We start from the raw sequence: 21,825 nt of genomic DNA, 5'->3' as shown, positions 1-21,825 counted from the left end.
ACAGGATAGAGCTCAGCTCTCGTCCTCCGACTCGTTTCTTCAGAACATCCCCGCCCCCCAAGCGAGCCGATGCACTTTTTCAGGTGGTGGACACTCTGAAGGCAGAAGGAGTGGTGATCCCCGTTCCCCTTCAAGAATGTGGCCGCGGTTTTTACTCAAACTTGATCATTCCGTCCCGTTCTGGACCTCAAACTGCTCAACAGACACGTGAAAACCAGACGGTTCCGGATGGAATCTCTCCGCTCCGTCATCGCCTCGATGTCCCAAGGAGATTTCCTAGCATCAATCGACATCAGGGATGCTTATCTCCACGTGCCGATTGCACCAGAGCATCAGCGCTTCCTGCGTTTCGCCATCGGAGACGAACACCTTCAGTTCGTGGCACTGCCTTTCGGCCTGGCGACAGCCCCACGGGTCTTCACCAAGGTCATGGCAACAGTGGTGGCGGTCCTACACTCTCAGGGACACTCGGTGATCCCTTACTTAGACGATCTTCTAGTCAAGGCACCCTCCCGGGTGGCATGCCAACACAGCCTGAACACTGCTCTGGAGACTCTCCAGAGGTTCGGGTGGATGATCAATTTCCCAAAGTCAAAATTGACACCGACCCAATCGCTAACTTACCTCGGGATGGAGTTTCATACTCTCTCAGCGATAGTGAAGCTACCGCTGGACAAGCAGCGTTCACTACAGACAGGGGTGCAATCTCTCCTTCGAGCACAGTCGCACCCCTTGAGGCGCCTCATGCACTTCCTAGGGAAGATGGTGGCAGCAATGGAGGCAGTTCCCTTTGCGCAGTTTCATCTGCGTCCACTTCAATGGGACATTCTCCGCAAATGGGACAGGAGGTCGACGTCCCTCGACAGGAACGTCTCCCTTTCTCGGGCAGCCAAAACCTCTCTTCAGTGGTGGCTTCTTCCCACTTCTTTGTCGAAGGGAAAATCCTTCCTGCCCCCATCCTGGGCTGTGGTCACGACGGACGCGAGTCTGTCAGGGTGGGGAGCGGTCTTCCTCCACCACAGGGCTCAGGGAACCTGGACTCCGACAGAGTCCTCCCTTCAGATCAATGATCTGGAGATAAGGGCAGTGTATCTAGCCCTAAAGGCGTTCCAGCTGTGGCTGGAGGGCAGGCAGATCCGAATTCAGTCGGACAACGCCACGGCGGTTGCGTACATCAACCACCAAGGCGGCACACGCAGTCGTCAAGCCTTCCAAGAAGTTTGGCGGATTCTGCTGTGGGCGGAAGCCACAGCCTCCACCATCTCCGCAGTTCACATCCCGGGCGTAGAAAACTGGGAAGCAGACTTTCTCAGTCGCCAGGGCATGGACGCAGGGGAATGGTCTCTTCACCCGGACGTGTTTCAAGAGATCTGTTGCCGCTGGGGAACGCCGGACGTCGACCTAATCGCGTCTCGGCACAACAACAAAGTCCCAGCATTCATGGCACGGTCTCAAGATCACAGAGCTCTGGCGGCAGACGCATTAGTTCAGGATTGGTCGCAGTTTCGACTGCCTTATGTATTTCCTCCTCTGGCACTGCTGCCCAGAGTGTTACGCAAGATCAGGTCCGACTGCCGCCGCGCCATCCTCATCGCCCCAGACTGGCCGAGGAGGTCGTGGTACCCGGATCTGTGGCATCTCACGGTGGGTCAACCGTGGGCACTACCAGACCGACCAGACTTGCTGTCTCAAGGGCCATTTTTCCATCTGAATTCTGCGGCCCTCAACCTGACTGTGTGGCCATTGAGTCCTGGATCCTAGCGTCTTCAGGGTTATCTCAAGAGGTCATTGCCACTATGAGACAGGCCAGGAAACCAACGTCCGCCAAGATCTACCACAGGACGTGGAGGATCTTCTTATCCTGGTGCTCTGATCAGGGTTTTACTCCCTGGCCGTTTGCCTTGCCCACTTTTCTGTCTTTCCTTCAATCCGGAATGGACAAGGGTTTGTCTCTTGGCTCTCTCAAGGGACAAGTATCGGCGCTTTCTGTGTTTTTTCAAAAGCGTCTAGCCAGGCTTCCGCAGGTCCGCACGTTCCTGCAGGGGGTTTGCCACATAGTCCCACCTTACAAGCGTCCGCTAGAACCCTGGGATCTTAACAGGGTGCTAACGGCTCTTCAGAAACCACCTTTCGAGCCGATGCGGGATGTCTCTCTATCACGCCTTTCGCAGAAGGTGGTCTTCCTAGTGGCAGTCACATCTCTTCGGAGAGTGTCTGAGCTAGCAGCGCTGTCATGTAAAGCCCCCTTCCTGGTGTTTCACCAGGATAAGGTGGTTCTGCGTCCGGTCCCGGAATTTCTCCCTAAGGTGGTATCCCCTTTTCATCTCAATCAGGATATCTCCTTACCTTCCTTTCTTTGTCGCTCTATTGGGAGACCCAGACAATTGGGTGTATAGCTACTGCCTCCGGAGGCCACACAAAGTATTACACTTAAAAGTGTAAGGCCCCTCCCCTTCTGCCTATACACCCCCCGTGGGATCACGGGCTCCTCAGTTTTCATGCTTTGTGCGAAGGAGGTCAGACATCCACGCATAGCTCCACTGTTTAGTCAGCAGCAGCTGCTGACTATGTCGGATGGAAGAAAAGAGGGCCCATACTAGGGCCCCCAGCATGCTCCCTTCTCACCCCACTTTTGTCGGCGGTGTTTGTTAAGGTTGAGGTACCCATTGCGGGTACGGAGGCTGGAGCCCACATGCTGCTTTCCTTCCCCATCCCCTTAGGGCTCTGGGTGAAGTGGGATCTTATCGGTCTCCAGGCACTGAGGCCGTGCTCCATCCACAGCCCCTGGGAATCTGCTGGACATGGAGCTGAGTATCCTCAGGGACATGGCCCTGCTACGTTGAGGTACTCTGTGTCCCCATAAAGGGGACCGCGCACAGACACACGGCAGCACTGCTGGGTGTGTTAGTGCGCCAGGGATGGCGGCGCTGCCCGCACTGGTGCCATCGCACACTACAGCGTGCTGGGTGTGTTAGAGTATTGGGGGACTGCCGCGCTAACCGCCGCTGCCATTTTTATCTCCGGCGCGGCTGGGACTTGTGGTGCGCCGGGGACTTCCGCGCCGACCAGGGCTTATATGCCGGGCCGCGCTTATCACTCTAGTCCCCGGCTTTTGCGGCCTACTCTCACTTCGTTACCGCCCACTGGCCTGCCAGTCAGGGTAAGGGCGTGACGCTGCACAGCACGGCAGCGCTGAGAGATGGAGCATGCTTTGCATACTCCACCCCTCTCACTGTACACCGTGTGAAACCGGATTCCCGCACTTTCTGGGGCACGCCCACGGCCTCCTCCTCTACACAGGACGCCGGCAGCCATTCATGTCAGTTTTTTCTGTGACTGAGAAAAGAGACAAGTTTGGGAAGACTCTGGCAGGGATTCTGGTGGTCACACAACTGCTGTGAGCGGGCGGTAACCAGCACCTGTGGTGCTGACCCCACTAGTGCCGAAATGCACATATAGATATATGCTTGTACGCTATACATTGCACTGTTCGGTCGCACTTTTGTATTTTGGCTATATACCCTCCTTGATTGTTCGGGGGAGATAACAGCATATCGTCTGTGAAAAACAAGGGTGCAGAAGCACAGGTTTTCTATGCAGCCTGTACAGCATGTACGGCTATACTGCCGGCAGGTTCCACGGACCCCAATTGTATGCAATGCTCGGCCCTTGTGGAGCTTACTCAGCCGGAGTCTCTGCTAATGGTCCAGGTGATGGGGACGGAGTTTGCAGTATTTACTTCAGACTTTCTGAGACTATGGCTAAGATACTAGAAGCCTTGCAGTCCAGACCGGTCCCTCAGACCATGGGCTCTGTTGATTCATTGCCCCTGGTCCCCCCCCCCCCAGTTGGTGCAACAAGGTGCTCCTGGAGTGTCCCAGGGATCCCAGGGTGAGGGGTCTGACTCGGACCGCAGTCCCAGACCCCCTAAGCGACCTCGCTGGGAGCATCCCTCGACGTCACCGCATCATTCAGGGTCTCAGCATGGGGACTCTCTCTATGATAAGGCGGAGGTATCTGATCAGGATTCTGATCCTGAGAACGTTCTCTACCTGGATATACCTGATTGTGACACCGTAGTGAACGATCTTACGGCGTCCATCAATCATATGTTGGTTATTTCTCCCTCAGCTCCTACGCCTGAGGAGTCCGCTTCTCAGCAGGAGAAGTTCCGTTTCAGGTTCCCCAAGCGTACATTGAGTACGCTTTCTGGATCACTCTGACTTCAGGGAGGCAGTCCAGAACCACCAGGCTTGTCCAGATATCGTTTTTTCCAAACGCCTTAAGGATACACGTTATCTCTTCCCTTTTGACGTTGTCAAGGGCTGGGTTCAGTGTTCCAATGTGGACCTCCTATCTCCAGCGGCTAAATCCTTAGTTGCAGTGGAAGATATGGCTTCACTCAAAGATGCCACTGACAGACAGATGGAGCTCTGGTTGAAATCCATCTATGAAGCTATTGCCGTGTCTTTGCTCCAGCTTTCGCAGCCGTCTGGGCGCTCCAAGCGGTCTCAGCGGCTCAAGCGCAAATTGAGGCAGTCACACGTATGTCTGCGTCGCAGGCTGCGTCTTTAACATCTCAAACGTCAGCGTTTGCGTCATACGCCATTCATGCTGTCCTGGACTCGGCGAGCCGGAAGGCGGTTGCGTCCGACGATTCAGTGGTAATACGCAGAGCCTTGTGGTTGCGGGAATGGAAGGCAGATTCTGCTTCCAAAAAGTGCCTAACCAGTTTGCCATTCTCTGGCGACCGCTTGTTTGGTGAGCGACTGGATGAATCATCAAACATCCTTTCCTCAGGCTAAACCGATCATACCCCAACAGAGGAGGGGACAGTCGAGGTTTCGGTCCTTGCGGGGCGCAGGCAGGTCCAATTCTCCTCGTCCAAAAGGCCTCAGAAGGATCAGAGGAACTCCGACGCGTGGCGGTCTAAATCACGCCCTAAAAAGACCGCCGGAGGCGCCGCTACCAAGGCGGCTTCCTCATGTCTTACGGCCTCCTCACACCGCATCCTCGCTCGGTGGTAGGCTCTCCCGCTTTTGCGACACCTGGCTGCCACAAGTAAAAGACCGTTGGATGAGAGACATTTTGTCTCACGGTTACAGGATAGAGTTCAGCTCTCGTCTTCCGACTCGATTCTTCAGAACATCTCCGCCTCCCGAGCGAGCCATGGCTCTGCTGCAGGCGGTGGGCATTCTGAAGGCAGAAGGAGTGGTGGTCCCGGTTCCTCTTCAGCAACAGGGACACGGTTTCTACTCCAACCTGTTTGTGGTTCCAAAGAAGGACGGGTCCTTCTGTCCTGTTTTGGACCTAAAACTGTTCAACAAACACGTAAGGACCAGGCGGTTCAGGATGGAATCCCTCCGCTCCGTCATCGCCTCAATGTCCCAAGGAGATTTCCTAGCATCGATCGATATCAGGATGCTTATCTCCACGTACCAATTGCTCCAGAGCATCAGCGCTTCTTGCGCTTCGCCATAGGAGACGAACACCTTCAGTTCGCGGCACTGCCGTTCTGCCTGGCGACAGCCCCAAGGGTTTTCACCAAGGTCATGGCTACAGTAGTTGCGGTCCTCCACTCTCAGGGTCACTCAGTGATACCCTACTTAGACGATCTGCTGGTCAAGGCACCCTCTCAAGAGGCATGCCAACACAGCCTCAACGTTACTCTGGAGATTCTCCAGAGTTTCGGGTGGATCATCAATTTTCCAATGTCAAATCTGACACCGGTCCAATCGCTGACATATCTTGGCATGGAGTTTCTTACTCTTCCAGCGATAGTGAAGCTTCCGCTGGACAAACAGCGGTCGCTACAGACAGGGGTACAATCACTCCTTCAAGGTCGGTCACACCCCTTGAGGCGCCTCATGCACTTCCTGGGGAAGATGGTGGCAGCAATGGAAGCAGTCCCTTTCGCGCAGTTTCACCTGCGTCCTCTTCAATGGGACATCCTACGCAAGTGGGACAGGATGCCGACGTCCATAGACAGGAACGTCTCCCTCTCTCAAGCAACCAAAGCTTCCCTTCGGTGGTGGCTTCTTCCCACCTCATTATCGAAAGGGAAATCTTGCCTAACCCCATCCTGGGCGGTGGTCACGACGGACGCGAGTCTGTCAGGGTGGGGAGCGATCTTTCTCCACCACAGGGCTCAGGGTACGTGGACTCAGCAAGAGTCCTCACTTCAGATCAATGTTCTGGAGATCAGGGCAGTGTATCTTGCCCTAAAAGCGTTCCAACAGTGGCTGGAAGGCAGGCAGATCCGAATTCAGTCGGACAACTCCACAGCGGTGGCTTACATCAACCACCAAGGTGGGACACGCAGTCGGCAAGCCTTCCAGGAAGTCCGGCGGATTCTGCTGTGGGTGGAAGCCACAGCACCCACCATATCCGCAGTTCACATCCCGAGCGTAGAAAACTGGGAAGCAGACTTTCTCAGTCGCCAGGGCATGGATGCAGGGGAATGGTCCCTTCACCCGGACGTGTTTCAGGAGATCTGTTGCCGCTGGGGGATGCCGGACGTCGACCTAATAGCGTCTCAGCACAACAACAAGGTCCCGGCATTCATGGCGCGGTCTCACGATCACAGAGCTCTGGCGGCAGACGCCTTTGTTCAGGATTGGTCGCAGTTTCAACTCCCTTATGCGTTCCCACCTCTGGCACTGTTGCCCAGAGTGTTACGCAAGATCAGGTCCGACTGCCGCCGCGCCATCCCCGTCGCTCCAAAATGGCCAACGAGGTCGTGGTACCCGGATCTGTGGCATCTCACGGTAGGCCAACCGGGGGAACTATCAGACCGACCAGACTTGCTGTCTCAAGGGTCGTTTTTTCCTTCAGAATTCTGCGACCCTCAACCTGATGGAGTGGCCATTGAGTCCTGGATCCTAGCATCTGCAGGGTTATCTCAAGGGGTCATTACCACTATGAGACAGGACAGAAAACACACATCTGCCAAGATCTACCACAGAACGTGGAAGATATTCTTATCTTGGTCCTCTGCTCAGGGAGTTTCTCCCTGGCCAATTGCCTTGCCTACTTTCTTTCCTTCCTGCAATTCGGTTGGAAAAAGGTTTGTCGCTCGGTTCCCTTAACGGACAAATCTCAGCGCTCTCTGTATTTTTTTCAGAAGCGCCTAGCAAGACTACCTCAGGTACGCACGTTCCTGCAGGGGGTTTGCCGCTTAGTCCTTCCTTACAAACGACTGTTAGAACCCTGTGATTTGAACAGGGTGCTGATGGTTCTGCAGAAACCACCATTCGAGCCTATGAGGGATTTTTCTCTCTCACGCCTTTCGCAGAAAGTGGTTTTCCTAGGGGCAGTCACTTCACTTCGGAGAGTGTCTGTCGGGGCAGCATTGTCGTGCAAAGTCCCCTTCCCGGTGTCTCACCAGGTCAAGGGGTTCTGCGTCCGGTTCCGGAATTTCTCCCCAAGGTGGAATCCCCCCTTTCATCTCAATCAGGGTATCCGTACCCTCTGTATTTCTTCATCCAGTTCACCAATGTGAAAAGGATTTGCACGTGATTAGATCTGGTGAGAGCACTCAGACTCTTCATCGATCGTACGGCGTCCCTGCGCCGCTCGGAAGCACTCTTGTCCTTGTCGCTAGCCAGCGTAAAGGGTCACAGGCTTCCAAATCAAGACTGGCTCGGTGGTTCAAGGAACCAATTCTCTAGCTTATCGTTCTGCTGGGCTTACGGTTCCCTCAGGGCTGAAGGTCCATTCTACCAGAGCGGTGGATGCGTCCTGGGCTTGAGGCACCAGGCTACGGCTCAGCAGGTGTGTCAGGCGGCTACCTGGTCCAGCCTCCACACTTTCACGAAACACTGTCAGGTGCATACCTATGCTTCGGCGGATGCCAGCATAGGCAGACGAGTCCTTCAGTCGGCGGTTGCCCACCTGTAGAAAGGGGCCGTTTTACGGCTCTATTACGAGGTATTATTTTACCCACCCAGGGATTGCTTTTGGACATCCCAATTGTCTGGGTCTCCCAATAGAGCGACAAAGAAGAAGGGAATTTTGTTTACTTACCGTAAATTCCTTTTCTTCTAGCTCTAATTGGGAGACCCAGCACCCGCCCCTGTTTTTTTGTATACACATGTTGTTCATGTTGAATGGTTTCAGTTCTCCGATATTCCTTCGGATTGAATTTGCTTAAACCAGTTTATTGGCTTTCCTCCTTCTTGCTTTTGCACTAAAACTGAGGAGCCCGTGATCCCACGGGGGGTGTATAGGCAGAAGGGGAGGGGCCTTACACTTTTAAGTGTAATACTTTGTGTGGCCTCCGGAGGCAGTAGCTATACACCCAATTGTCTGGGTCTCCCAATTAGAGCTAGAAGAAAAGGAATTTACGGTAAGTAAACAAAATTCCCTTCTTTGCCCTCATCCAGTTCACCAATGTGAAAAGGATTTGCACTTGTTAGATCTCGTGAGAGCACTCAGGCTCTACATTTCTCGCACGGCGCCCCTGCGCCGTTCTGATGCGCTCTTTGTCCTTGTCGCTGGCCAGCGTAAGGGGTCGCAGGCTTCCAAGTCAACCTTGGCTCGGTGGATCAAGGAACCGATTCTTGAAGCCTACCGTTCTTCTGGGCTTCCGATTCCTTCACGGCTGAAAGCCCATTCTACCAGAGCCGTAGGTGCGTCCTGGGCATTGCGGCACCAGGCTACGGCTCAGCAGGTGTGTCAGGCGGCTACCTGGTCGAGTCTGCACACTTTCACGAAACACTATCAGGTGCATGCCTATGCTTCGGCAGATGCCAGCCTAGGTAGGCGAGTCCTTCAGGCGGCGGTTGCCCACCTGTAAGAGGGGGCCGTTTTACGGCTCTTTTTATCGAGGTATTCTTTTACCCACCCAGGGACTGCTTTTGGACGTCCCAATTGTCTGGGTCTCCCAATGGAGCGACAAAGAAGGGAATTTTGTTTACTTACCGTACATTCCTTTTCTTCTAGCTCCTATTGGGAGACCCAGCACCCGCCCCTGTTCCCTTCGGGCTGTTGTTCTTTTGTGTACACATGTTGTTCATGTTGAATTGTTCTTTTGGTTCAGGGTTTCAGTTCTCCGAACATCCTTCGGATTGAGTTTACCTTAGACCAATTTATACGTTTCCTCCTTCCTGCTTTGGCACCAAAACTGATGGGCCCGAGATGCACGGGGGGGTGTATAGGCAGAGGGGAGGGGTTACACTTTTTAAAGTGTAATACTTTGTGTGGCCTCCGGAGGCAGAAGCTATACACCCAATTGTCTGGGTCTCCCAATAGGAGCTAGAAGAAAAGGAATTTACGGTAAGTAAACAAAATTCCCTTCTTTATTTACGGTCCTGTGAAATTGTTGAAAAACTAATTCACCATACTGACAGACTTGTCTGTTTATATACATACGAGAAATAAGTGTGAATTCGGCTTAATGCAGTAATGTAATGCGGTTGGGTGCACTCTTGTGCATTATATTTATAAATCGCCAATACTCAGCCATGGATCATTCATAAGGATTTGGCTGTTTGGGATTATTTGTGCACATAGGTCAGGTTTTATAGGGTGGAGTGCACTATGCCCAATAATCGCACATTTGTGATGCCTATACTAGGATGTTAGATGGCTCCCACATAAATAGCAGGCGTTCCCAGCATCATAAACCACACTGAGTCCACCGTGAGTGCGGAATATGAGATATTTGATACACAAGTTTGCAACCCATATCAAGAGTCCTTGTTGTCTTTCAAGTCCAGGCAAAAACATTAATGAAAAGCAGATAAAATCACACACAGAGGCTATGGTTACTAATACCGAGGTAGGCACACTCCAATTCACAGCAACATGAAGAAGCCAAAATAGGGGGTCTATACCATCTTTTCATTATCATGGTTGTGAAGATCTAGGATAAGTGGCTTGTGGAATATCTAAGGACAATTTAAACCTTTTTAACATATCTGAGCAAATATCCAGAACGGCCAGGGATCACCCATAATGTGCACAATATCCAGAGCAGCCAGTGATCACCCATAATGTGCACAATATCCAGAACGGCCAGTGATCACCCATAATGTACATAGTATCCAGAACAGCCAGCAATCACCCAAAATGTACATAGTATCCAGAGCGGCCAGGGATCACCCAAAATGTACATAGTATCCAGAACGGCCAGGGATCACCCATAATGTACACAGTATCCAGAATGGCCAGGGATCACCCATAATGTACACAGTATCCAGAACGGCCAGGGATCACCCATAATGTACACAGTATCCAGAACAGCCAGGGATCACCCATAATGTACACAGTATCCAGAACGGCCAGGGATCACCCATAATGTACACAGTATCCAGAATGGCCAGGGATCACCCATAATGTACACAGTATCCAGAACGGCCAGGGATCACCCATAATGTACACAGTATCCAGAACGGCCAGGGATCACCCATAATGTACACAATATCCAGAATGGCCAGGGATCACCCATAATGTACACAGTATCTAGAACGGCCAGGGATCACCCAAAATGTACACAGTATCCAGAGCGGCCAGGGATCACCCATAATTTACACAATATCAAGAACAGTCAATGATCACCCATAATGTACATAGTATCCAGAACAGCCAGCGATCACCCATAATGTACATAGTATCCAAAACAGCCAGGGATCACCCAAAATGTACACCGTATCCAGAGCGGCCAGGGATCACCTATAATGTACACAGTATCCAGAACGGCCAGGGATCACCCATATAATGTACATCGTATCCAGAATGGCCAGGGATCACCCATAATGTACACAGTATACAGAATGGCCAGGGATCACCCATAATGTACACAATATCAAGAACGGCCAGGGATCACCCATAATGTACATAGTATCGAGAACAGCCAGCGATCACCCATAATGTACACAGTATCCAGAACAACCAGGGATCACCCAAAATGTACACAGTATCCAGAGCGGCCAGGGATCACCCATAATGTACACAGTATCCACAATGGCCAGGGATCACCCATAATGTACACAGTATCCAGAACGTCCAGGGATCACCCATAATGTACACAATATCTAGAATGGCCAGGGATCACCCATAATGTACACAGTATCCAGAGCGGCCAGGGATCACCCATAATGTACACAGTATCCAGAATGGCCAGGGATCACCCATAATGTACACAATATCTAGAATGGCCAGGGATCACCCATAATGTACACAATATCTAGAATGGCCAGGGATCACCCATAATGTACACAATATCTAGAATGGCCAGGGATCACCCATAATGTACACAGTATCCAGAGCGGCCAGGGATCACCCATAATGTACACAGTATCCAGAGCGGCCAGGGATCACCCATAATGTACACAATATCCAGAGCGGCCAGGGATCACCCAAAACTTACAGCCTTACAGGCCTAAATGTGGTTGCTCAGTTTTGGCTCTGTAGACCCGAGTTGGGTCCAGACTCGGACGGTATAAATCAGATGAATGAGGCTTTACACTGTGACTGTGCACGTCACCAAGATGGAAAGCTGCTGCATGATTTTGTTTGTCGTGTAGCCATTCGCCGGCCGGCAGAGGTCAGATTTGGGCCCCTTTAGGGCTTGGGGTCTTGTGCAGCACTAGGTCCCGTCACTGATTCAGATGGTCCCGCCTGATGTGTGTTTGTCCCCCACTTCCAGGTGCCCAGAGTGAAGTGGATTATACGGAGCAGCTGAACTTCAGTGATGACGATGAGCAATCTCCATGTCAGAAAGAGAAAGCGGAGAGCTGGTAATCTACCCTCTTTTTGTTTCTTGTGCTCTATTCATGTATCCAATCTTGTGTAATGTAGTGCGATTTGCAATATTTTTGTCAACTGTATGTGTTTACCTCCTTTTGTACTTCGAATTAAAATATGGCTTTTTTACTCTTAATTGTTCTCCCCTGTATTTTGTTTTGTGACTTTAACACGTGGGTTGAATATTCTTTTACATTAATCGTACACGTTAACAGACGTTGCCAACTAATGACAGATCCCAACTCAATCACTTAAGTCATAATCTAGATTAATGTACATTGTAATTGTGAACACTTCAAAGTAGCATTCATGTACTCAGCAGCAATGTGATCGAACGCCTTTGTGCTGGAGAGAGATATCATTAATAGCTAATTTAAAGGGAATCTACATAGCAAAAACCTGCAGACAATCTGAGAGCAGCATGGTGTAGGGACACAGATCTTGATTGCAACAATGTTTCACTAATTGTTGATGCAGTTTTCATAGGATCTCTGCTTTAACTAGTGAGATTTATCAATCCTCTGTATAATCCCGCATCAGCATTCTACCAATCCATGGTGGAGGCGGGGTTACACAGCAGGACGACTACATGATACAAGACACTTAGTCCCCTAGTGATGATCTCCTGCTGATAAAATGCTGATTTTATTGAAACCAGCCCAGTTAGTGACACATTGCTGGAATCGGGGGGGTCTCTGGCCCTTCATCCTCCTGTTCTCAGATTAAATGACAAAAACCTGCTGACAGATTCTCTTTAAAGATCTAAACATTTGGTAAAATATTGATCTTGGCTAGTGTATAGGGGTTTAGTAGAAATGTGAGCATCTACCTCTCAAAATATAATAACTAGGCTCAATGTGAATCGTCGCTAAACCATATGGAGCCAAAAAATGGTGCAGCATGAATTATGCAAAGAAAATCCAATCCCTACAGTTTTACAGTGGATTTGTGCTTTTGTTGGACTTTGGGTATATGGGCATTCGTTGTTGGACTATTCTGTTATATAGAGCACTTTAGGATACTTTAAGATTCCTCACTGAGGGGGAGATTTTACACAATATGAAGCATTCATTCCCAGATTTACATGAATGTTGCATGTATTTTTGTAATTGAAGGGCAAAACTAAGGCCGTGTGCCCACGGGACAATGTACCCATGGATATACCACAGGTACGTCTGCAGGTTTCCCGCAGCAGCTCCCCGAAATCCGCAGATATCCATTGCTGCGGTTTTCGAGCATTTTTGTTGCGGTAAACCTGCGGACAAGTGCGGAAATACCTGCGGACGTCCCGGCCTATATCTCCATAGTGGAAAGGCGAGACATCCGCAGGTATTTCCTCGTGAATAATTGACATGCAGTTACGTGCAGCTGCAGGAAATCCGCAGCATTGATACAGCACTCCCCATATACCATAGGATAACATGGGGAGTGTCTGTACTTGCTTATACTTGTGGATTTATCTGAAAAATCCAGATAAATCCGCGGAAAACATAGCCTAAATGTTGACACCGTCGGTTCCTATGCAGCAGCTTGACCTTGCTGCATTAAATGTTAAAGGAAGGGGCTACAATGTTGCAGTCCTGTTCGGTTTTTTTACTTCGCAAATGTTTGACGAATCATCCAGCTCTTTAAAGAATTAATACAGTGAAAACACGTTAGCACCTCTCCACATAATAGGTGATGACGTTACAGGGAACCTGTCACCACTTTTTTGGCTATAAGCTGTGGCCACCACCAGTGGGCTCTTATATACAGTATTCTAACATGCTGTATATAAGAGCCCAGGCCGCTGTGAGAACATAAATACTTTATAATACTCACCTAACAGTCGCTCGGTTGTCCAGATGGGCGTCTCCGGTGCCGATGCCGGCACCTCCTCTTTCGGCCATCTTCGTCCTCCTTCTTCTCTAGCTGCGGTGCATGACGCGTCCGATGTAACCCACATTCGCCGGCATTCAGGTCCTGAGCAGGGCAGATCAAAGTATTGTAGTGCGCCTGCGCGGGACCGGCGAGTGTGTATGACGTAGACGCATCATGCACACAGGAGTCAGAAGAAGGGCGAAGATGGCCGAAAGAGGAGGCGCTGGCACCAGAAAACGGAGACACCCATATGACCAACTGCACGACCGTTGGGTAAGTATTATAAAGTGTTTTTTATGTTGTCACAGCGGCCTGGGCTCTTATATACAGCAGGTTAGAATACTGTATATAAGAGCCCACTGGTGATGGCCACAGTTTATAGCCAAAAAAGTAGTGACCGGTTCCCTTTTAAGGCCTTGTGCCCACAGGGCTTTTTTTTTTCCTTGCTTGTTTTTTAATCAATAACGTATCCCAGCAAAGTCTATGAGAATCCTGACTTGCTGTGCACACACTGCTTCTTTTTTCCTTGCTGTTTTTTGTTGCTAAAAAAGAAGCGACATGTTGATTGTTTCTGCTTTTTTTTTTTTTTTTCCTGCTATCTCAATAGATAAGGCTGGTTTCACACTACGTTTATTTAACATCCGTCCATAACGTTTTTTTAGCGGAAAAGCGGATCCAGTGCAAATGCGTTTTCATTTCAATGCATTTGCAATGGACTCGCGTTAACATGCGTTCACCTGCGTTTGCGTGCGTTATAGTGAGGATCCAGCGACTTGCAGTTTTTTAACATGTTTCAAAAACGCTACTTGTAGCGTTTTTGAGCTGCGTCCAAATACTGCAAATTGCTGGATCCTGACTAAACAGCACGCGAACGCAGGTGAACGCTGGCGTGCTGATAGACAGGATCCTGCTTTTGTACTGAGCATGCCCAGAAAGTACTGAGCATGCCCAGAACCAGTCTCGCGTGATCTGTCTCTCTCTCCTCCTCCCTCCCTCACCCTCTCTATCTCTATCTCTGTCTTTCCCCCTTCCTCCCCTCCCTCTCTCTCCCACCTGAGAGCTGCGGACACTCGTAACCAAGGTAAATATCGCGTAACCACTTCTCTTAGTTACCCGATGTTTACGTTGGTAACGTGTGCAGGCAGCCCTGCTCCTAGCAGCTGCAGACACTCGTAACCAAGATAAATATCGGGTATCCAAGGCCGATGTTTACCTTGGTTACCAGCGTCTGCAGCTGTCAGAAGCCGGCTCCCAGTCTAGTTCCCCTCACTCCCGATCACATGACTCCAGTGCCCGCCCCTAAACATCCAGTGCAGGATCCTGCAAAATAACAGATGCGTTTGCATACGTTATTTGCTGTAAAAGCAGGATCCGTATTTCCGCTAAAATAACGTTAAGGACGGATGTTAAATAAACGTAGTGTGAAACCAGCCTAAGAGGCATGAGAAAAAGCACACAAAAAAGCAGCTTTTTTCCTGCCAAGACATGCTTTTGGTTTCTTGTTAAAAAAAAAAAACAAAACGCTGTGGACACGCGGCTTTATTGTTGTGGGTCTGACTGCTGTGACCACATTGATCGCCAGAACGGGGAATGTTTATTTGCAAAGGGTCACGTTTCTCCCTGTCAGAATGGGGCAGCAGTGTGCATACCCGACATCCGCTCCATTCTCCTCTGTTGGGCTGCCAGAAAAGAGCGCAGCGCTCGCCACACCTATAGGGAATAACTGGAGTGACAGTCCATCATTTTCACTGCCGCTCCATTCTAATACAGATAATAGTGATTGTCAGTGATAGAGCCCCTGTTCTGCCGATCGATGCAGATCACACCTGACTGTACCCTATTGATCGATATATTCTCACCTATCACCAGACTTCCCCTTTTAAGACTAGCGTGAACATACTGTATCCCTGTGTAACTGTCCAAGTGTAAACTATGGCCCCCCCCAAATCTACATCCGGAACAAAGGCAGTAAAGCAAGGGGTAGAACGCACCCATTCAAATAAGGCCTTCTATGGTGAGACTGTCTTTTTGGTAGTGTAGTTGTTTGAAGGGAATCTGTCACAAGGTCTTTGCCCCCCCATCTGAGAGCAGCATAATGTAGAGACAGAGACCCTGATTCCTGCGATGTGTCACTTACTGAGCTGTTTGCTGTCATTTTGATAAAATCAATGTTTTCTCTGCTGCAGATCTAGCAGTTATACACAGCTCATGAATATGCTGGACTACCTACAGCACACCAAGTAGTCCTGTAATGATAATCTCCTGCTGATTAATCAGTAATTGTATCAAACCAATACTAAGCAGCCCAGTAAGTGACACATTGCTGGAGTCAGGATCTCTGCCTCTTTGTTTTGCTGCTCTCAGATTAGGTGGCAAAAACCTGGTGACAGATTCCCTATTTTGTTAATACTTATGCATAAAAAAGCAAAGTAGATATATCTAATAAAGGATCACTTTTATGATCCGTCATTCCTTTTTATTTATTTTTTCCTCATTGAGTCGTTTTTAGCAAGCAGCAAGAGACTTCATCCACTGTTAACCACTGCGGTGCTGGAACATGAAAACACCGCTGTTTGCACCATTGAAAGATCGTCCATGTTTTTATGATGTACTCCTATGGAATTGAAGTGTATGGATTGTGTTTTAGTGCCAAATTTTGACCCAAAGATGTTTTCCCAAAGCTGCGATTGCAGTAAATGCAGAAAGTATTTTCAGCGTCCCAATGATGCAGACACATTGTGCTATTACACCATAGTATTGGGCCAAAAATTCTCCTAATACAGATGTGTGTTTGTACGGTTCTAACAATGTCCCCACATTCTCAAAACTTGTTAAAAAACTTGTTGTGTGAGGTGTGCTCCTTGTACACATGAAGGGTTCTCATTAATGTGCGATTTTGCTTATATGTTAGCATTAATGTGGGTGATGGTTTTTGATCCATAACTTGTTCATAAAAACAATGTAAATGCATATAGGTATGAAAAAGATGATTGCATGCTAAGCAATCAGTTCTGTATGGAGGAGATAGGAACGGAATGTCTGACGTGGTTCAGTGTATTTGTAATATCAGTAATAATTAGTAGAATACTTGTATTAAAGCGTATGTGCAACTTTTGTACATAGGGATGATCGCATCTCAAAAACAGAGCAGGTTCAATCAAAACCCACTGATAATTCAGAAATCTGCAAAGAACTAGATGAGCGGTCCGCCAACACGTCACAAGACCCGACTGGGCCGAAATCTCTCCTTGGGAAAGGTCCACCTCCCGATGCACAGGTAGGCCGGCTCCGCTTCTGTATAAGTCTTATGTATTTGTGTAGTGATAGTGTTCGAGTTAGTGGACACTTGTAAAATTTGTTCCTGTGGATCATGAAGTGCTTTTCATAAAGCTTATCTATTGTTCGGAACACAGTACATATTTGACCCATACTCACCGAATATATGTATGTGTATACATACATGCATACATACAGCGTCGGACTGGCTACCGGAGGAACTGCCAGCAATACCACGCCTGGCCGCGGTTACCTGCACTGAGCTCCGGAGTGCAGCCTGGACTGAACAGCGGCTTGCAGGACTGATTCCCCGCCTATCACAGTTTAGTCCATGACAGCTGTACAGTCCAGGCTGCACTCCGCAGCTCAGGTGAGAGCTCCGAAGTTCAATGCAGGTAACCGTGGCCAGGAATAGTATTACCGGTGGTTTCCAGTAATACCAGTCCTGGCTGCGGTAACCTGCATTCAGCTGCGGACAGGCCGGGTTGCATTCCGTAGCTCAGCTGAGAGCTCCGGAGTTCAGTGCAGGTAACCGCGGCCAGGACTGGGTATTACTGGCAGTTCCTTCTTGTGCATGTACTGTAGTGTTAGGGTATGGGCGTACCCTAAGTTTTTGGTGCAGAAATTTTTTACAACAAAAAACTCACCTTGTGTCCAAAAAAAACGCATGTTGTGTGGTTTTGTGTTTCTTTTTTTTTGTTTTTATTTGTGCAGTCAATGGCTGGAAGAGCTAAAAATGCAGGAAAAAACAGACCAACACTTGACCTGCTGCTTTTTTCTGCACCAAAAACTGCAAGGAAAAAAGAAGCAAAGTGCGCTCAGCATTTCTGATTTTTCATATACTTTGCTGGGATAATGATAGACATGCAGATTTGGGCAAAAAACTGCACCAAGAAGCATCAAAAAATGCCCTGGACCTTAGTGTATATTCACCTACCACCATCTTCTCCGGTATCCCCGGTGCTGTTGCGTTCTTCTACTTAGTGACTTCACCGCTCTTTAGATGCTCTATAAGTGGCTTTTGCAATGTATTCCTATTGTGCGTCAGAACAAGGCTCCATAAACTTGTATTGTAAAAGAGACTTTGAGTGAGCTGGAGAATCTGATGAGCGGTGACCTCACTAAGAAGCAGCTGTATCCCAGAGAAGATCACAAGAGGGGGGTACATTAGCCCGCACTACTCTACATACACATATGCAAACAATGATTGGGATCTACTGAAGACCCCGTGTGCCTGTCATGATGGTACTCCTGGGAAAGCCAGACCAAAAGCACATAAACTGTAACCCACTCAAAAAGGTGTTAATGGCATATGTTAGAGCACGTACCTCCTTCCTTAGGCCTGTACCTCTGCCTTATTTTCTCATTTTACAGGCACTAGACCTGAGGTTGCAGCATCATGTATGACAGTGATTGTCCGTGCATACAGTGCAGTCTCACAGGTTGGCCCCTAAGGGGGACCATATGTGCATACAATGAAAAATGTCACTCTGCAGGCGCACTTAGTGTAGGTGTGAACAGTATTGTGACGGTCTCTTACAGTCAGGACCAGAGTTTTGATTTCTTTGACAGGTATATTTGCTTTTCAGCTTTTGTTGATTAGTATTGTGCATCACTATAGTGTGTTTTCTTCGGCGCTCCATTGGGAGACCCAGACGATTGGGTGTATAGCTACTGCCTCCGGAGGCCACACAAAGTATTACACTAAAAAGTGTAAGGCCCCTCCCCTTCTGCATATACACCCCCCGTGGGATCACGGGCTGCTTCAGTTTTATGCTTTGTGCGAAGGAGGTCAGACATCCACGCATAGCTCCACTGTTTTTAGTCAGCAGTAGCTGCTGACTATGTCGGATGGAAGAAAAGAGGGCCCATACTGGGGCCCCCAAGCATGCTCCCTTCTCACCCCACTTTTGTCGGCGGTGTTTGTTAAGGTTGAGGTACCCATTGCGGGTACGGAGGCTGGAGCCCACATGCTGTTTTCCTTCCCCATCCCCCCTCGGGGCTCTGGGTGAAGTGGGATCTTACCGGTCTCCAGGCACTGAGACCGAGCTCCATCCACAGACCCGGAGAACCTGCTGGATATGGAGCTGGGTATCGTCAGGGACAGGGCCCTGCTACATTAAGGTACTCTGTGTCCCCGTACACATCGCGCACACACACACCAGCATTGCTGGGAGTGCTAGTGCGCCGGGGACAACAGCGCGGAGCGCTTGTGCTATTATTCACTGCAGCTTAGCTGAGTGAATTTATGTGTTAGAAACTGCCGCCCCGGCCGCTGCGGGGTGTTTTACACGGTGGCGCGGCTGGGACTTGTGGTGCGCCGGGGACTTCCGCGCTGGCCGTGCACATAGGACGGCCGCGCTTATTACTCGAGTCCCCGGCTTTGCGGCCTAGTTTTCGCTTCGTTCCCGCCCCCAGCCCTGCCAGTCAGGGGAGGGGCGGGACGCTGTACAGAAAGTCAGCGCCGAGAGCTGGAGTCTGCTTTGCATTCTCCAGCCCCCTTCACTGGACACAGTGGGAAGCCAGTTTCCCGCTCTTGTCTGGGGCACGCCCACGGCCCGCCCCTCTTCACAAGACGCCGGCAGCCATTCCTGCACGCCGTCTGGGCTGGAGAAGGGAGACAAGCTCTGGGCAACCAGTCACAGGATTCGAGCGACCACACACCCGTCTTTGTGCGGGCGGTAAGCAGCACCTGAAGTGCTGACCCCACTAATGCCATTTGTACTTTATGCCTAGATGGCTAGACTACAGCAGCAAAAAGCAAGGGTGCTAAGGCACAGGCTTTCTAGGCTGCTTGTATTGCATGTGCTGAAGTGTTCATTTGTACTTTATGCTGGTATGCTATACACTGCACTGTACGGTCGCTATTCTTGGCTATATACTCCTAGATGGCTGGACAACAGCAGCAAAAAAGCAAGGGTGCTAAGGCACAGGCTTTCTATGCTGCTTGTACTGCATGTGCTGAAGTGTTCATTTGTACTTTCTGCTTGTATGCTATACATTGCACTGTACGGTCGCTATTCTTGGCTAATGCTTCTAGATGGCTAGACAACAGCAGCAAAAAAGAAAGGGTGCCAAGGCACAGGCTTTCTATGCTGCTTGTACTGCATGTGATACTGTTCCACACGGCAGGTTCCACTGTCCCCATTGTGTGCAATGCTCCCCTGTAGCACTTGGTCAGCCGGGGTCTCTGCTAGAGGTGGCCAAAGGAACCACCTGTGAACCCTGTCCAGGGACAGGGACGGAGTTGCAGTTTCGGCTGATAGATTGTCTGTGACTGTGACTAACATCTTAGAGACTTTGCAGTCCAGACGGACCATGGGCAATGTTGATACAATGCTCCCTGGCCGCCCTCATTTGGAACAAATCAGTGCTCCGGGGGGGGTCCCATGCATCCCAGGGCGCAGGCTCTGACACGGACGACAGTCCCAGACAGTCTAAGCGAGCTCGCTGGGAGCGGCACTCGGCTTCATCACTGGTTAGGGTCCCAGCAGGACTCTCTGTATGATGAGGCAGACGTAGCTGATCAGGACTCTGATCCTGAGACCGCTCTCAATCCGGATACTCCGGATGGTGACGCCATAGTGAATGATCTCCTAGCGTCCATCAAGGGAATGTTGGTTATTTCTCCCTCAGCTCCTCCGGTGGAGGAGTCAGCTTCACAGCAGGAGAAATCCCTTTTCAGTATCTCAAGCGTATTTTGAGTACTTTTCTGGCCACTCTGACTTCAGAGAAGCAATCCGGAAACACCACGCTTATCCAGATAAGCGTTCTCCAATCGTATTAAGGATACACGTTATCCTTTTTTCTCCCTGACGTGGTCAAGCGCTGGACACAGTGTCCAAAGGTGGATCCCCCAATCTCCAGGCTTGCGGCTAGATCCATAGTTGCAGTGGAAGATGGGACTTCACTTAAACATGCCATGGACAGACAGATGGTCCTCTGGTTGAACTCTGTCTATGAAGCTATCGGCGTGTCGGTTGCTCCGGCATTCGCAGCCGTATGGGCATTCCAAGCTATTTCAGCTGGTCTTGCGCACGTGGACACTGTGACATGTACATCTGTGCCGCAGATGGCGTCCTTAACCTCGCAATGTCTGCATTGCGACTTACGCTATTAATGCTGTCCTGCACTACGAGCCGTACGTCAGTGGCGTCCGCCGACTCCGTGGTTTTACGCTGAGCCTTGTGGTTGAGGGAATGGAAAGCAGATTCTGCTTCCAAAAAAGTGCTTAACCAGTTTGCCATTATCTGGTGACAGACTGTTTGGTGAGCGATTGGATGAAATCATTAAACAGTCCAAGGGTAAGGACTCTTCCTTACACCAGCCCAGATCAAACAACACAACAGAGGAAGGGACAGTCGAGGTTTCGGTCCTTCCCAGGCTCGGGCAGGTCCCAATTGTCCTCGTCCAAAAGGACTCAAAAGGCTCAGAGAGGCGCAGATTCCTGACAGGCTCAATCACGCCCAAGGAAGGCAGCCGGAGGAACCGCTACCAAGGCGGTTTCCTCATGACGTTCAGCCCTCTCTCCGCATCCGCGGTCGGTGGCAGACTCTCCCGCTTTGGCGACATTTAGCTGCCACAGGTCAAAGACCGGTGGGTGAGAGACATTTTGTCTCACGTGTACAGGATAGAGTTCTGTTCTCGTCCTCCGACTAGCAGAACTTCCTCACCTCCCGACCGAGCCGATGCTCTTCTGCAGGCAGAAGGAGTGGTAATCCCTGTTCCTCCTCAGGAACAAGATACGGTTTTTACTCCAATCTGGTTGTGGTACCAAAAGACGACGGCTTTTTCCGTTCCGTTTTGGACCTAAACCTGCTCAACAAGCACTTGAAAACCAGGCGGTTCCGGATGAAATCCCTCCGCTCCGTCATTGCCTCAATGTCTCAAGGAGATTTCCTAGCGTCAATAGACATCAGGATGCTTATCTCCACGTGCCGA

At 49.9% G+C, this 21,825-nt stretch overlaps 1 protein-coding gene across 4 annotated transcripts in view; it reads left to right on the top strand.

The window, feature by feature from the left end:
• Positions 1-21,825, top strand: part of PRRC2C (proline rich coiled-coil 2C) — a 344,519-nt gene that overhangs the window by 103,275 nt on the left and 219,419 nt on the right. For all 4 annotated transcript variants that reach the window (XM_075322243.1, XM_075322246.1, XM_075322244.1 and 1 more), the window contains exons 9-10: positions 11,651-11,741; positions 16,732-16,885. In XM_075322243.1, the coding sequence (XP_075178358.1) occupies positions 11,651-11,741; positions 16,732-16,885 (245 nt within the window). The remainder of the gene's footprint in view (positions 1-11,650; positions 11,742-16,731; positions 16,886-21,825) is intronic.

Source organism: Anomaloglossus baeobatrachus, chromosome 8 (assembly GCF_048569485.1).
Source record: "Anomaloglossus baeobatrachus isolate aAnoBae1 chromosome 8, aAnoBae1.hap1, whole genome shotgun sequence".
NCBI classification, from domain to species: Eukaryota; Metazoa; Chordata; class Amphibia; order Anura; family Aromobatidae; genus Anomaloglossus; species Anomaloglossus baeobatrachus.
This window is presented reverse-complemented; position numbering and strand designations above follow the sequence as displayed.